Source organism: Lygodium microphyllum, chromosome 29, assembly GCF_053477565.2.
Source record: "Lygodium microphyllum isolate KBCC chromosome 29, Lygodium_microphyllum_v1.1.10, whole genome shotgun sequence".
Taxonomy (NCBI): Eukaryota; Viridiplantae; Streptophyta; class Polypodiopsida; order Schizaeales; family Lygodiaceae; genus Lygodium; species Lygodium microphyllum.
In genome coordinates, this window is record NC_141163.1 from 55,716,016 (window position 1) to 55,732,398 (window position 16,383).

The 16,383-nt window shown below is 42.7% G+C and overlaps 1 protein-coding gene across 4 annotated transcripts in view; it reads left to right on the forward strand.

Moving 5' to 3' along the window:
- Positions 1–226: 226 nt before the first annotated feature.
- Positions 227–16,383, forward strand: part of LOC148010656 (secondary thiamine-phosphate synthase enzyme) — a 73,047-nt gene continuing 56,890 nt past the window's right edge. For all 4 annotated transcript variants that reach the window (XR_015689459.1, XM_087671335.1, XM_087671334.1 and 1 more), the window contains exons 1-6: positions 227–383; positions 525–650; positions 14,381–14,441; positions 14,570–14,664; positions 14,766–14,799; positions 14,923–14,977. Coding sequence is in view for 3 of the 4 variants with exons in the window: in XM_087671335.1 (XP_087527461.1) it covers positions 270–383; positions 525–650; positions 14,381–14,441; positions 14,570–14,664; positions 14,766–14,799; positions 14,923–14,977 (485 nt within the window). In the remaining variant the exon portion in view is untranslated. The remainder of the gene's footprint in view (positions 384–524; positions 651–14,380; positions 14,442–14,569; positions 14,665–14,765; positions 14,800–14,922; positions 14,978–16,383) is intronic.

Consider the following 16,383-nt stretch of genomic DNA (forward strand, 5'->3'; position numbering starts at 1 on the left):
CATAAGCTTTCATGAGGGAGGAGCCACATACTTTAAGCCGATAGCAACCTGGCGCCCAACCACACTTAGCTAGGTATGTGATGCCTCCTGATGAGCAGAAGCTCATGATGTTGAGGGGTATAAGGAGAAAACAAGGATAAAGAGCCCCTTTCCCACATAAGAAAATGCCAAAAGCTTATTGTGTGAGTGGGGTTAATTGAAGGGCCTCTTGGAGCCTTGCATATTCTATGAAATGAATTAATAGTGTAATTTGTGACATCTATTTTCCAATGCACAGTATTTTGGTGGCATTTATCATTTTGTGTGTGGGAAGTATGGCGACCAATTGGGTGCTTCACCAAGCTGTGCTACCTCCGACGGGCCATCTGATCACCTCCACCAGGGTGAGTTTCTGCACCAGATAGCCTAATTAATCATAATTAACGGCATCAAATGCGTGTTATTCATTAGCCTATTTCACATAGTGATTAATCATTACATTAGATGCTTATTATCGATCGCCTGTTTCTTGTTGCTTCTGCAAGTGCAAAAGCGTGTCAACAGCTCAAGCCCTACCACTGACCAGCAAAGAAGCTATGGCGACCAAGTGGGCTCAGCGAACAGTGGTTCTGCCTCCCAAGAGTCGGGGCTGTCATCTGATGACTTCCAAGGTCAGTTAATCTAATCCAACCTCGCATCTGACATCTGCATCATTGTTACCTTCCAGCTCGCAATGGATGTGCATGAAAACACGTTATAGCACACCAGATTGGTTGTTCGCACAACCGTTGTATTTATGATGTACTCCGATAAAATACCCTTGACAGACTTCCTTGTACTTGTAATGTACTTAGATACTCTTTACTAAGTTCCTTGTACTTTGTATTTTACCTGAGAGAGATTTTCTGCCAGGCGCTATTCGAAAAATTTTTCTTTCTCGAAAAGAAAAAGTGCATGAATGCGCGGCATGTTGCAAAGTTGTTGTAATAAGAATGGATGTATTCAAAAAGCTCACCACATCTTCACTTGTGATCAAAGATTTTCTCTGAGGTGTTATTGAAAAAAATTCATTTCCCTGAAAGAAAGAGTGCATGAACAAAATTGTTGTTCCAAAGAGTTTACTAGATTTGTACTTGTGCTTGTGAATGCCATATCTGCACTGTGGAACTGATGGTATAAGAAAACTCATCAAACATTAAGATCATCTAAATACAATTAAAGTAGATACTCCCAAATGTCATAGTGACCTTTTGACTTATCCTCATGCCTCATAGGCATGCCTCAAGTGGCGAATATTGTGTTAAATAGGGATTTAAGTTGTCTAAAGATAGCATAATGATGACAATACAGCTAGAGTGCTCCTTGCCACCATCACCCAACATCAGAATTGGAATCCCTCCCTCCCTCATCGTGGCTCGGTGGATTGATTTTGTGGGGATAGATAATACGCGACAAGGCTCTAACAAAATTGTCACGAACTATGGTGGATCATAGAATGCTCCATAGATCTTTGAGAAGTGTGCAGTTTGAGGAAAAAGACTGAAGAATTGCCACAGCTTAGGTCCAGTTTAAGAACACAATGTGAAAGCTAGAATCACATTGATACCCTTCTCTTGTCCAATTAGAAACATTGATCCTATTACTATTATAGGCAACAACTGTCACAAAATGGGGGCCCATGATTTAATTGGCTCCCTTACCCCAGCCCTTGGCCTAAATCTCAGCAATAGAAGAATTATCATCATTGTTATCATTATCAATATAAACATCACCATCATCAGCATAATCATTCTCATAAGATTACTTTCCTTCACAAGTGCACATGTTGTGCAAAACTGATCAAACTTTGAGATGGCTGATGCAGGCTCTCAGGTGTTCATAGCATTACTTGCTTTGTTCATGGCAGCTTTTGGCTTTTTTTTTTGGGCGAGAGGCTTCAAAAACAGCATGCAGGTGTTTCATTGGATGATCACATGTAAAATGTCAAATTGCAAAACATGTGTGGGGTCAAATTTGTCATTTTTTCCATATATTCTTTTTTCAAATGTTTGCTTCTTGAACCATGCACATGTGGAAAAAGCTATGAACACCACAAATGTGGTGTATTATGTAAGTGCCTTGTACAACATGGTATGCTTTACCACTTCAGACATTCGCTCATTTCTAAAATCAAAGCATTTCGAGGAAAGGTTAAACTCTCGAGGCCTAAGCTACAATTCTTGAACCATGATTACACCCATAGACACATGAAATAGATGGTGAAAAACTTAGGGTTAAGGGCTGTAATTTTGCTCAACCCAAGTCCCTCAAGGTTGAGCTCAACTACAACCCATTGATAGTGAGGAGTACTGTGCACTCTCACAAATCATGCAAAGATGTACAATTCACACATGCTCACATGCATATTATAATTGTGACAAATGACTTGATTCCGCTACAAATTAAAAAGTAGGAGATAGGTGAAATCAAACTTTCTTTATGGTTATGGATGCTTGTAGATTAGTCAGTTCATGAGTGAGTCTATGCATGTGGATTGGGCACAGTAGAGTATTTAAGGTATTTTTTTGTTGCTTATTATTTTGGTTTTTGGCATTTATTGGCTGGCCAATTGCATTTTTAGGCCATGATTATATTGGCCGACTTGATACATTATTGGCATTATTGTATGTCTATTTATGCAGGCTCCCTTTGTGAAGAAAACTGCTAGGGTATGCACTGAGGACACAGAGTGTACGACCACGAAAGAAACACAAAGAGACAGACATAGACACAGAGGGCAAAACTCAAACCCTAAATGCAAAACGCAAAACTCAAATCCTAAACGCAAAACTCAAAACTCAAACACAGAAACTCAAACACAAACAGAAGAAGGGAGAGAGAGAACACAACTCTGAAGTGAATGGATGCTGTAAATGAATGTAAGAGTGTACAGTGTGCTCAAAGGCAGAGCAATGTCGGAGTGTGACATCCACTAGAGACGGGTCCCAAGTCTGTGACCACCAGTCGGAGTGTAGGAGTGCTGAATAGTGAATGGTAGCAGGTTGCTCACTAAAACTCAGCAGTCTGGAGGTTGGAAACTGGTAAACGCAGTAGTGTACCACCGATCAAAGGTTGGAAACTGTGCACAGTCTACTGTAAATAGCAGGCTGAAACAGTGGCTGGCAATGACTGGATGATCATATCGCAGTAGATAATGATGTCGTCGGTAGCTGACGTTAGCATGGATGAAGGCGCTAGCAGCAGGAGCAAATACAGAAGGAGTGGCAGCAGTCTCAAGGGCTGGACAACCACGTGGGAGGAGGCTGATGGTTGAAATTTGCGCATGGAGTGAGAAACCTGCATAGACAGAATAAGGTTGAATGGGAGCAACCTATCTATTTATAGATGTGGAAGGGTGTCTCAAAAATTAGAGTTTCCATCATTGAACTCTCTCGAACCGCTCCTTGGTTGAGAGTTTCCACTGAACTCTCTCGAACCGCTCCCCGTTTTAGGGTTTTACTCTAAAATAGCATTTTTAGTGTGTTTTGGGGCTGTTTAAGAGGCTAATCAGCAAGTAATGCATATTTTAGCTCAACACCCTCTCTCAAGCCTAAAATTGAGCTGAAAGGTTAGGCCAATCACTGTGATGTTTATTGACCCTAAGGTATCCTATCCCAAAGCAGCCAGGGCATCGGACAAAGGGCGTTCTTTGGCTGCCCAGTGGTCTACCAAGACTAGAGAGGCGATGGTTATCTTACCAAGTGAATCTAAGTAGTCAACCCGGAGAGGACAGGGCGTTGGACAAAGGATGCACGTCAGCTGCCCAGTGGCCTACCAAGCCCTACAAAGGCAGATGGAACTACATGGAACTTTTTTTTTTGAATAAGTGAGGTAAATTTTATGGGATGCGGCCGATTGAGTAAAAGTGACCTAGAAGACGCGAGTAGGGAGGGTACACCCAACACATCACAAAACAAAACAAGCTAACTCATCCACTCAAGGTGTTGATGACGAGGAAAAATAGGTGATGAGGTATCCATGTGATGGAGGAGGATGGTGGTGTGGTAACATCTGCCGCCGGTGGAAACAGCTTAGGATCCGCTCAAGTGGTGCTCTACACAATGGGACGCAAAGTATGCTACATGTTGAAGAATGCTCATGCAGCAGGTGCCACTTGGACAGTGTCCCTTATGGGGAAATTTTCACTTGCCCAAGCGCCCTAGTACAAAGATGATGAAAGCATGCAATGCAAAGGGTAAGGTACAATAGGGGGGAGAAGCCGATGTTGAAGACAAAGTGCTGGAGCCTGTAGAATACCAAGAAGGGTAGGAATCTCCCTCTCAACCTGGATGTAGATGCCGAAGAAGAAAGAGGAGCTTGATGTCGGTCTTCATATGGTGTCGAGAACCATAAGGAATGAAAGAAGATGAAGCAGATGAAGCACCCTGCTAGAAGAGCAAGGTAGAAGTCACCACCATGATAGCATCGAGAGAGATGCTGCACAATCTGTCTCAGGAGGGGAAACCGCCATGCTGAAAGAAGAGCAAGCACTCCTAGCATGATGAAACCATGAAAGGAACGGTACGCATCCCCACGTCTCTAGCCCAGGTAGGACCAAAGCAATCTGCAAGTTAGCCCTATATTGAAAGACAAAACCCTACAAAAGAGATGAGAATCTGCAAACATAGAGGTTAATGGTGAGATGCTCCAAAGCAAAACATAACAGAAAGAAGATCTAGCTCAAAATAAATGCAATGAATGTGCATGTGTGTGATTAAATGCAACGGAAGTCAAAAGAATGGAAAAGCTAAGGACAATGAATCCTATCGGCCTGACTCTAAGTGCGAAAAATGAATACTAGACTGACCTAGGGTATCCAAAAGGACCTAGAGATGTGCTAGTCTAAGAAGGTGGCCACCATGGTGTATGTCCAGTAGCAGGGCTTTGCTAAGGGAACGCCTGACGAGGTGGGGAGGAAGGTGAGATAGATGCATGAAATGCAACGGGATCAAAATCTGTAGACCATTCAGCCAGTCCCTCAGGGGTAGTGAAAGAGATGGGTTGCTGAGGCTGTACTTGAGCCACATGTTCAACAGCAACGGGGGGTGCTGAAGGAGTAGATGAAGCAGGAGTAGAAGGTATAGCCCCACTAGACTGTGCAGTCGTAGTGGTCTGCAGAGGCTTTTTAGGTGGAAGACCTTGGGCCTTGGAGCGACACTCCTCATCCACATGGCCTACTCGCTGGCAGTGTGTGCAAAACCAGTTTAGATTCTTTGGTTCCAATCTAAGGAAGAGGAGTCACCCTTTGAGTGGCCTGCCTTCGTATCTTGCGAGTTCTTGCCACTGGTGGTTTTCCCTCCTGAAGAAGAGGCAACCAACCCCCTTTGTTCTGAATAAGGCTGTGATGAGGATTTCTTGTGGACTTGATCGTGTAGCCCTGCGTAACGCAAGAACTCGCACTCAAACTCGTAGAAGGTTGGCAATTGAGGTTGGGAGATGATGTGCTGAATGAAATTGAAGTACTTTTCGGCAACTTATTCAAGAAGAATGTAACGTGATCGTCATTTGACTTTGGAGAGCCAATAGTGGCAAACTCGATAAGTAACCGCCTATATTCAACCAGCTTGACTTTCAGATCATCCCCTTCCTTAATAGAGAACTCTTGAAGCTCAAAGTCAAGATTGATGCACTGAGTACGATCAGAGCCGTATAGCGGTCAAGAAGGTGACTCCAACGCTCTAATGCGAGCAGGAAGTGCTGCAACTGAGAGTGAAACTCAGAAAGCAACCCGTGCATGAGCTCAACATTGGCTGTAGCATTGCAGGCTCTCCATTGAGGGATGTAGTTAGGGTGAGCTAGTCGAGGGTCCGCTGGCATAGACTCTAGACCAATGACGAGGCCCCAAAGACCCTGAGACTCAAGCACTTATTGCATGAAATTAGACTAAGTGATGAAATTTGACCCGGTTAAAATGTGCCTTATCCGTGAAGGCATTCTTGGCCATTGCAACTGAAGTGGTAGTGCTCGGAGATGGATAGTGTGAAAAAGTTAGTGGGGGTAGGATGGGGGAGTGGAGTACACTTGGGAATGGGCCCAGAGTGCCCACCAGGCATGCGGGTAGTGTGTAAGGTGGATTCATAGGTAGGGATGGGTTGACTAGGCATGGGCCTGGTAGCCACATGAGGAACCTAAGGAGGTGGGATGGGAACATGGGGAATAGAAGATGGGAATCCTTGTGTAGGGGTAACCCAAGGAGAGTGTGAAGACGCATCATAAGCTGAGGATAGAAACCCTTGTGTTTGAGTGGTCATGTAAGATGTGAAGCTGGGGATAGTGAGGGGGATACCCATCACAGTCGACCCAGGAGTTATGGGTGTGTTCCTTTGCTAAAAGGTGAGAGGGACTGTGTTAAAGGGTGGCATTCCCCCTAACGAAGTACCTGGTGCGCAGATCGGACGCAGTATGCCCACGTAGTGAATCCCGGAAGGTCCCCAAGAACAATGAACTCTACCTTTTTGCACAAAAAACAATGTAAAAGCATGAACGACAAGAAGCAAGAGACCAATTGGGTTCAATCTCCCCCCATGCCTTGTGTGAGCGCTTCATAAAGCATGTATTTTATGTATATTTCCATCTTCATGCTCAATAATAGCCCAATTTACAAAAATATGACAAGCTTTTAGCTTTTGAGTTTGCTTTCTACAAAAATAAGAAAATAAAGCTAATGGACGGTGCCCATAGAGTCTGGCACGCCCAATCTCAATGTCCAAATAGAAATAACATATCCGTGCGCATAGGCGTATACAAAATAATAATCAATAATCAATGTCTCAATAGACATAACAAAATATAGGCGTAGCGCCTATCAAAATATAATCCAAAGGTCGAATACTCGCTAAACTCCAATGCTTTCCTCCGCCACTGCTGCTATCTCTACACATCAACTGAAGCATTTACAATCGTTAGTGAAATAATACAATTAAACCGACAAAAGTGAATACCTAGCAGTCTTCAGCTACATAAATAAATCAACTGGTTAGAAATAAATCCTAACCTTAATTTATTACGAGTGCGCACTCTAAACTCATAAACGTTTATCAATTTAATATGCATTTTGCGGAATCACCCGCTATGGAATCACCCATGTACACACTAAATTAATGAAACGCCCGAAAAGGACAGGCGTCCCCATCAACTTCTCGCACAAAGAATCCTCTTTGTGTATGAGCCCCGGTCATCTAAGTTTACGGAATCCATCGTAAAACCTCACGGAATCCACCGTGGAATATGCCTCCTAGCATCATACCCCGGGGTGGGATAGCAATTGACCTCAATTGCTATTAGCTCAATGTGGAGCTAACAGAGTGGGGAAAGCATTTAAGTCTCTAGCGTGCATCCATTGTGCTTCCTCTACAGGATGGTTCTTAAATTTTACTAGATATCTAGAATACCTTCGGCCAGTTTTAGTGGTCATGTAGTCAATGTCTATGATGGCTTCTGGTTCAAGTATTTCAGTCTCTTCCTCTAATAAAGGTGGGTTTTCATAAACAGGGTGGATGGGTAATTGGCCTCTAAATGGTCTCAATAAACTAATGTGAAATGTATTGTGAATTTTCCAATGAGATGGTAATTCTAACTTGAATGCATTATCATTAATCTTATGAATGATTCTAAATGGTCCATAGAATCTAGGAGCTAATTTGACAACTGGATGTCTATCTACACTTTGCAGTCTACGCTTTTCTATTCTAAGCCAAACATAATCATCAACTTTGAAATTCATGGCTTGTCTTTTCTTGTTGGCTTGTTTGGTATATGATTGTTGGGCTTTAGCAATCATATCCTTAACCTCATCAAAAATACTATTATGCATAGTAGCAATATCATCAGCACTCTGAATTCTATTAGACAAAGATGCAACAGGTGTAGATAATCTATATCCATAAATGACTTCAAAATGTGCTTTCTTTGTAGATGTGTGCGGTGTATTGTTATATGCAAACTGTAATAAATGCAAATGAGTATCCCATGTCTGAGGTTTAGAGATAGTATATGCACGTAAAAGATCTAGAATGGTGGTATTTGTGGCTTCTGTTTGTCCATTTGTTTCTGGATGAAATGCAGATGAGAAATCAATCTTTGTGCCTAGATTTGGAAACAGTGTAATCCAAAAATTGTTACATAATCTAGAATCACGATCTGAAATAATCACTTTTGGCAATCCATGGTTAGTAAAAACAGTTTTAAAAAATAACTGTGCTGCTTGTGATGCTGTTAAAGTTTTCTTACATGCAATGAAATATGCTTGCTTACTAAATCTATCTACAATTGTCCAAATCATGTCATGGTTAGATTTAGTATTTGGTAAACCAGTATTCAGGACACAGTTTGGCCATTACGAATTCTTAGTCATGCCATTCGGATTGACTAATGCACTTGCTACTTTCAGTAGAATGATGAACCGTATCTTTCTGAAATATCAGTATTGTGTGATTGTTTTCTTTGATGATATTTTGGTGTTTAGTCAAAGTGAAAAAGAGCATTATGAGCATTTATCATTAGTTTTTCAATTACTGAAAGAAAATCAATTGTTTGCAAATCCTGAAAAAAGTGAATACCTAGCAGTCTTCAGCTACATAAATAAATCAACTGGTTAGAAATAAATCCTAACCTTAATTTATTACGAGTGCGCACTCTAAACTCATAAACGTTTATTAATTTAATATGCATTTTGCGGAATCACCCGCTATGGAATTACCCATGTACACACTAAATTAATGAAACGCCCGAAAACGACAGGCGTCCCCATCAACTTCTCGCACAAAGAATCCTCTTTGTGTATGAGCCCCGGTCATCTAAGTTTACGGAATTCACCGTAAAACCTCACGGAATCCACCGTGGAATATGCCTCCTGGCATCAGTACCATGGTGCAAAGAGGTAGAGAATGGGGTGGAGAAGGAAAATGTGGTAGGAGCAGAGATGGAAGATCCAACCCCTAGGAGCAGAGATGGAAGATCCAACCCCTAGGGTGTGTGATGCAGACCTGGAGTGTAAGCCAAGGTTTTGGAAAGACAATGAGAGGTGATCAGGGTGTGATATAGAAGAGGGTGGGATGGGAGGGAAGTGAGAAGTGTGATTGATATGCTCAAATGAAACAGAAGCTGTAGATGTACGTGAATTCCGTTTGCTTTGTGAGCCCTCTCTATTGAAGTTCACATACACAAAGCCATCCGGATTGTGCACCTCAAAAGAAGAAATAGGCGAGGGTTTTGATTCACACAACACAAAAGAATTGCACAAACCTGACATTGGACCTGGGTGAGATGATGAAGATGGATCGCCAGACGTTTTGAATGCCGTATGTCCTCCATGATCGGAGAGGTGGCTAGCCTCACCAACCGGTTCCAATGTGGTAGCAAAATTGGTAGGAGGGGTGTAAACATCACGGTACTTGTTGTGATAGTACTCCTCAAAGTCCTCTGTCATGTTAGTGAAATCTAGTGAAGGTGGAGTGTCGTCCTCCTCACCGAGTCTCTAATGCCGTCTCAGGGCCTCCAATGATGGAGAAGCCTGATAAGACATCATAGGAACTGGAGAAGAAGGTGTTTGGGACATTGTGATTCGGTTATGAGTTGTATTGTGTGCCTCGCACAAAGACTAGCTCTCCACAATATCCGCAGGATACTCTTTACAAGAATACCGGCTCTGATACCATGTGAAGAAAACAGCTAGGGTTTGCACTGAGGACACACAGAGTATACGACCACAATAGAAACACAAAGAGACAGACACAGACATAGAGGGCAAAACTCAAACCCTAAACGCAAAACTCAAAACTCAAACACAGAAACTCAAACACAAACAGAAGAAGGGAGAGAGAGAACACAACTTTGAAGTGAATGAATGCTGTAAATGAATGTAAGAGTGTACAGTGTGCTCAAGGGCAGAGCGATATCGGAGTGTGACGTCCACCGGAGACGGATCCCAAGTCTGTGACCACCAGTCGGAGTGTAGGAGTGCTGAATAGTGAATGGTAGCAGGCTGGTCACCTAAACTCAGCAGTCTGGAGGCTGGCAACTAGTAAATGCAGCAGTGTACCACCGATCAAAGGTTGGAAATTGTGCACAGTCTGTTGTAAACAGCAGGCTAAAACAGTGTTGTATGTGGCTGGCGATGACTGGATGATCAGATCGCAGCAGATAATGATGTCGCCAGCAGCTGACGTCAGCATGGATGAAGGCGCTAGCAGCAGGAGCAAACATGGATGGAGTGGCAGCAGTCTCGAGGGCTGGACAGCCACGTGGGAGGAGGCTGATGGCTGAAATCTGCACATGGAGTGAGAAACTTTCACAGACGGAATAAGGCTAAATGGGGGCAGCCTGTCTATTTATAGATGTGGAAGGGCGCTCCAAAAAATAGGGTTTCCAGTGAACTCTCTCAAACCACTCCCCGTTTTAGGGTTGCCCACACAATTAGTGACTCATTGTTGTATGTGATTGTCTCATGTTTGGTATATGGATTCCATTTCCTGAGAATACCTCCGAGATCTCCCTTTTCAATGTTCTTTTGTTTCCCCTTTCTCTTGTGTTGTGCAGTCTATCATAGCAGTCTTCTACGCTTCCATTGCTGCATCCACTTCTGACATGGTATCAGATGTTCATATTTGGACCCTAGGTGCTGTTTTCTGCTGTGGACAGTCTGCCCTCACACTGTTTTACTGCTGATCTGACTTCCTCTGTTTGTTATGACAATTTTCCAGCCTGGGCGACACCTATCTGCTGCATAATGGCATGTCTTCCAGCCCCTGTTGCCTGCGTTTTGTCATCAGCTGCCTGCATTTTCATTACTTGCATTATTTTATTGCCGATTGCCTGCATGTAATGTCTGATCATTCTGCATTTTGACTTCCAGCTGCTGCATTTTCAGCATTTAATACCTTTGCAAGCTGGGCGACAATGTTCTTAGCCCTTTGCCTGTGTCTATTGGCTTTCATCAACCTGATTTTCCTTGTTTCTTAGTGATCAGCTGTCTATCCACTGTGTTTGAACTCGTTATCAGTGCAATCTATGCTGTGTCTTTGACTGCACTCTCTCTTCGTTTTCCTTATTTTCTTTATCTTTCCTCCTATCCTCTCCAAATGGCACCCTCTTGTTGTTCTATTGATGATAAGTTTCATGGCCATGACTATCTCACATGGAGTGTTGTCACGAAAGCATGGTTTGTGCAAAAGCGATTATGGTACGTGGTTTGTAGAGCTATTGAGCGACCCCAACCTCCTACTCCTATTCTAGATGATTGGGACCTTGTCAACCATGAGGAAGGTGTGCTTACATGGGATTATGACGTTGTCCATACCTATTCTGCTATTCTTTGATGTATCTTTGAGGAGGTTCTACCGGTGGTTACCTCTTGCAGGATAGCTTCAGTGGTATGGGAGAAGCTTTAGATGCTGTATGAGGCTTCCTTGACTATGTGTGTAGTGACCCTCTGTGGATAACTCTAGTAGATGAAGTTTGAGCTGAAGGATATTTTCTAGTTTTTCTTACTTCGTGTGACATAGGCTAGGATCAGCTTCGGCGCATGCAGTCCACACTTCTCGAGGCTCATCTAGTTGGGAGTGTGCTCGATAAGCACCCTTTGGATTTTGATGGAGTAGCCAATGCTTTGGCCTAGACATCATCGACACTAGTCAACTTTATACATATATCCTCGATGGTGCTTGAGCGTGAGGCATCATTGAGGTTATAGGGGAGGCTTTCATCTCGGTATGGAGGCCATGATCAGGCATTTGTAGCTTGAGAGAGGGGTGATAGGAAGGAGAAGTCAAAGGCCTAGTGCTATTATTGTGGTAAGAAGGGACATTTGTGTAATGATTGTAAGGAGTTAGTGGCTTTCAGGAAGAATGAGAAGAAGAAGAAGTGGGACACATGTCTTCTAATGAGTCATCCTCATCCTCCTTCGACTGTGACTTTGATTTGCATTCTTTGGCCAAGGTGTAGAAGGGATCATCTTCTTGAGAGAAAGGGAAGGGGCTGGCTGCCCCTCGAGTTACTGCTTTCTAGTATAACTGATGCGGTCATCCCTCGCGACTTTCCAGTGCTAAAGAGGGGGGTGCAGTGGGGCATGTGAGCCTCGTCTCTACACTTATGTAGGTGCAAAGGATCCAGAGAGGGACTTTCCTTCTGCATGGACTAAAGTTTGTTAAGTTTTGAAATCATGGACGTGAGATTTAGGTTCATGATGGGCTGTTTTTGATTGGCTCTTAGTTGGAGCTCACATGAGGGGACACTTTGTTGGTCTGGCTGAAGGTGGGGAATCCATGGTCATTTATGCACTACGGCATTGGTGACAAGATGGCCACATGTGCTATTGGGAGGCATTGTTGACAGACATAAAGAGCTGCTATGATTCTTCTCTATTTTCAAGAGTTAGTATGATCGACATTGACATCAGGTTCACTCCTAGGCACCTTGGTGGTGGCTTCATCACCCATTGCTTGGGTATCCATGGTTCTATTTTGATGGTCTTTGTTCTATGGAGTATGAGTCATTATCATCGTATCATTGTATTGTGTCAAATCAGCCATGATTTGAGAGAGGGTTTTAGTAGATTAGTTAGTTCATGAGTGAGTCTATGCATGTGGACTGGGCATAGTAGAGTATTTTAGGTATTTTTCTTGTGCTTATTGTTTTGGTCTCTAGCATTTATTGGTTGGGTGACTGCATTTTTAGGCCATTATTATGCTGGCTGACCTGATGCATTATTGCCATTATTTTATACCTATTTTTCGAGGCTTTCCTCCTCAGTCATTATCATTCACTTGTAGACTTCTAGTGTAGGTCCTGCTGGAGAGAGGGAGCTAGTGCCAGTGCCCACACAGCCAGTGATTTACTGTTGTACGCGACTTCTCATGTTTGGTATATGGATTCCATTTCTTGAGCATATCTTTGAGTTCTCCCTTTGCAATGTTATTTTGTTTCTCTTTTCTCCTGTGTTGTGTAGTCTATTGTAGCAGTCTTTTACTCTTTCATCGCTGCACCTACTTTTGACAATGAAGCCCCTTATTGCTGCCTTTTGTAGCATCCTATCCCCATGCTATTGGTGTGACAGACTTGGCATCCTCCGTCAGTCAAGAGACTTGGGGCATTTTGAGCCTACACTGATCTTTTTCAGCCTCAGGGACATCCCTTGCTCTAGAGACTGCTGTGTTCGAATATGTTTTGCTACGGTGCTGTTGCTCTAACCATTTCCTTCACCTCCAGTGTTGAGTACTTGGCTGGTTGGTTGGCTCACGATCCGTTAAGAGTATAACACACTCATTTGATATTCCTCAGTCCACTCCATTGATGGAGCATTTGTTGTATCACCCCTCATATACTTGGTTTGTTCATTGAGATTATTTATTTTTGTCCATTATTATGTTTTCCATTCTCTGAGCATTGTTTTGTTAGTCATGTTGATTTGTACACTCTGTGCACTCTAATAGCCATGGACTCCTCAAATCACACTGCTATGAGTTCCAATTCTTAGGTTTCACCACATCACCATTGTGACTGATTATAAGGTTAGTGGCTTTTTTTTTTTCCCACTACTTCTCCCCAAGCTTCTTTATTACATGGAGAACCTTGGAGGGATTCCAGGTCTCTCTAGTGAACCTAGTTAACTTCACACTTCCAAAAGTTTAGAACAACAAACTGAAAATAAAAAGAGTCTGCACTCCAGGTGACAAAATTAGTCTTGCTTCATAGTGGGCTATAATGTTGGAGCTACTAAAAGTGACAACCTCTTGATTGGCTATTGCAGACCTCCTGGTTGGCCTTTCATTGTGGCTGTGTAATAGACTTTCACTTTGTGTATTTTATTATTATTGTTATGGAAGTCCCTTACAGGGCTATTTCTGTGTTGTGCCTCGGGATACATTATCTGGAGGGGATTCATTAATAGAAAAAATAACATAGGTCCCTATCACTCGCTCATGCTGTTTGGTGGCTCATGGGCACATATGCACATAACGAGGCATACAAAAAGATGGAAGTACGCCTTCAAATCTGAAAATCTGCTCCTCTCTTGTGGGCTTTGTGCCACTGTATCCACATAACCTGATAAGTAATTCTACTTGCTGGCCATTCTCTCGGGTTAGTTGAAAAGTATCGTCTAGGAATTCATGGCCGTTCTCTTAAGCTTTTTGACCATGAAGGGTAGTAACTTCAGCTTGTTACTATGGGCTTCTATGAAGGATCAGACACTGTTCTTTCTGTTCTCTGTTTGCAAAGTCCAATCATGTTTTAGAATTCTCTTACTGACTGCTCTCTTTCAGGCTAATTGTTTCAATGGTTGATAACATTAGTGTATATAATTCTCCATTTTCTTTTCCATGTGTATGTTCAACTAATGCATCTTGCTTTTGATGTTTGCTTGCAGATAGTTCAAGGCATTGAAAATGATCTTTCGTCTTTCAAGTGTGGACTTGCTCACTTTTTCTGTGAGTAGAAATGAGCAGTTCTAGACAATTGTCTGTCTTATTGAATAGGAACTTTGAAGTTTTGTGTGGTTGTTACTTTGTTTCATGACAGAATCTTCTGACATATTGAATGGTACCATGAATGTCAGTGCAACATACGAGTGCATCTTTGACCATCAATGAGAACTATGATGCTGATGTTCAAGCTGATACTGAGACATTTTTAAACAGAATTGTGCCGGAGGTCAGTGTTTAAGTAGTTTCCTTGTTATGGGCTCTATACTAGTTTCAATAAAGTTTTTTCCATGGGACCTTTTGTGGGAGCATGTTTTCTTGCCTTTTCAGGGTAGGTCTGCTCCTTGGAGGCATACTATTGAAGGTACTCATTGCTTTCAGCTGTAAATTAGACAACGTTCTTAATTCAAAGCATAGAAGCTAGATATATTGCAGCTGTGGGGATCAGACTTTATAAGCTTGTTAAAATGACTATTCCTTTTGACAGGCCCTGATGACATGCCAGCACACATCAAGTCATCTATGTTTGGATGCTCTCTCTCGTAAGTTACCCGAATATTCTTCCTTATAAGAGGTCAAGAAGATCAATTGATCCTGTTATGTTATCGTATTTGTAGTTTTTGATTGTATGGTTTTGACAAATTACAGATTGAAATCAACTAGTCCTCCTTGTCCTTGAAGAAAAGAGAATGATAGTTTAAGGGTGCTGCGTTTTTCAAACTGGGAGCCTCTACAGTCCTGGGTAGCAGGTTTATTCAGCCAGTTGACCATTCTCTTCCAGGCTGCCCACGTGGACAGACCACTTTCTTCCTGCATTTCCAGGGCTGGGTCTATTTTGAGGCCGAAGTCATCCTTCCTGGGCAGGAACACTGCGTATTGTGAATTCTGAATGTTTTTGGGTCCCTCTGCGTCATCTACAGCCTTTTCTAGGTTGCATTTACTAACTTTCAGCTCTTCGCATCCTGCTTTGGAAGTCCAGCTTGTTCCCCTGTCATCGAGTGCTTCTTTTGCATCAGATACTCCCTGTCTACCCTGCTGACATCACCTTTTCTGCTGTACAGCAAATCGATGGCCTGATTACACGGATGACACCTCTTATTGGTGCTGACATCAGTAAAGGAAGCATTACAGCTTGATCATTGGTGAAAGGCCATGGAGTAGGAGTTGGAGTCTATTGAATGGAATGACACTTGGTATCTTGTGCCTTGGCCCACTCATCACAAGGTGATTGGAGTCAAGTGGGGTCTTTAAGACCAAGTATTTTAGTGATGGCACACTTGACAAGCACAAGGCACGGTTGGTTGCTGAGGGTTTTATGTAGAGGCTAGGTGTTGACTTCCATTGTATGTTTGCACCCATGGCTTGTATGGCCATCATTCGGACAATTTTAGCCTCTTGCCAGCCATAGGAGATGGTCAATTTACCAATTGGATGTCAAGTTTGTGTTCTTGAATGGCGACTTAAAGGAGGAGATCAATGTAGGGTAGCCTCTTGGCTTTTCTTCCTTTGATCGTAAGGTATATAGGTTAAAGCAGGCTCTCTATGGCCTCAAACAGGCTCCTTGTGCTTGGAATGAGAATATAGCCCTCGAGATAGGTTAGGGTATCAGAGATCTACATCCGATTCAAATTTGTACATCCACGTCAACCGAAGGATATGTGGTGTTTGTGCTTTATGTGGATGATCTCATCTTGATAGTTGACCATGCCTAGATGGCCAAGTAGACTAAGGAAGCACTCCATGAGAAGTTTGAGATGATGCATTTGGGGCTTCTTTATTTCTTCCTTGGTCATGAGATATGGTAGATTGAGAGGGGGATCTTTCTCTCCCAGTAGCAGTATGTGCAAGAGCTCGACTACTTTTGAGATGCAGGAGTGTCATACCATTTCTACTCGCATGGATTTGAATTGGAAGGCTATGGCTTGTGTAGATTCATAGTAGGCGGATG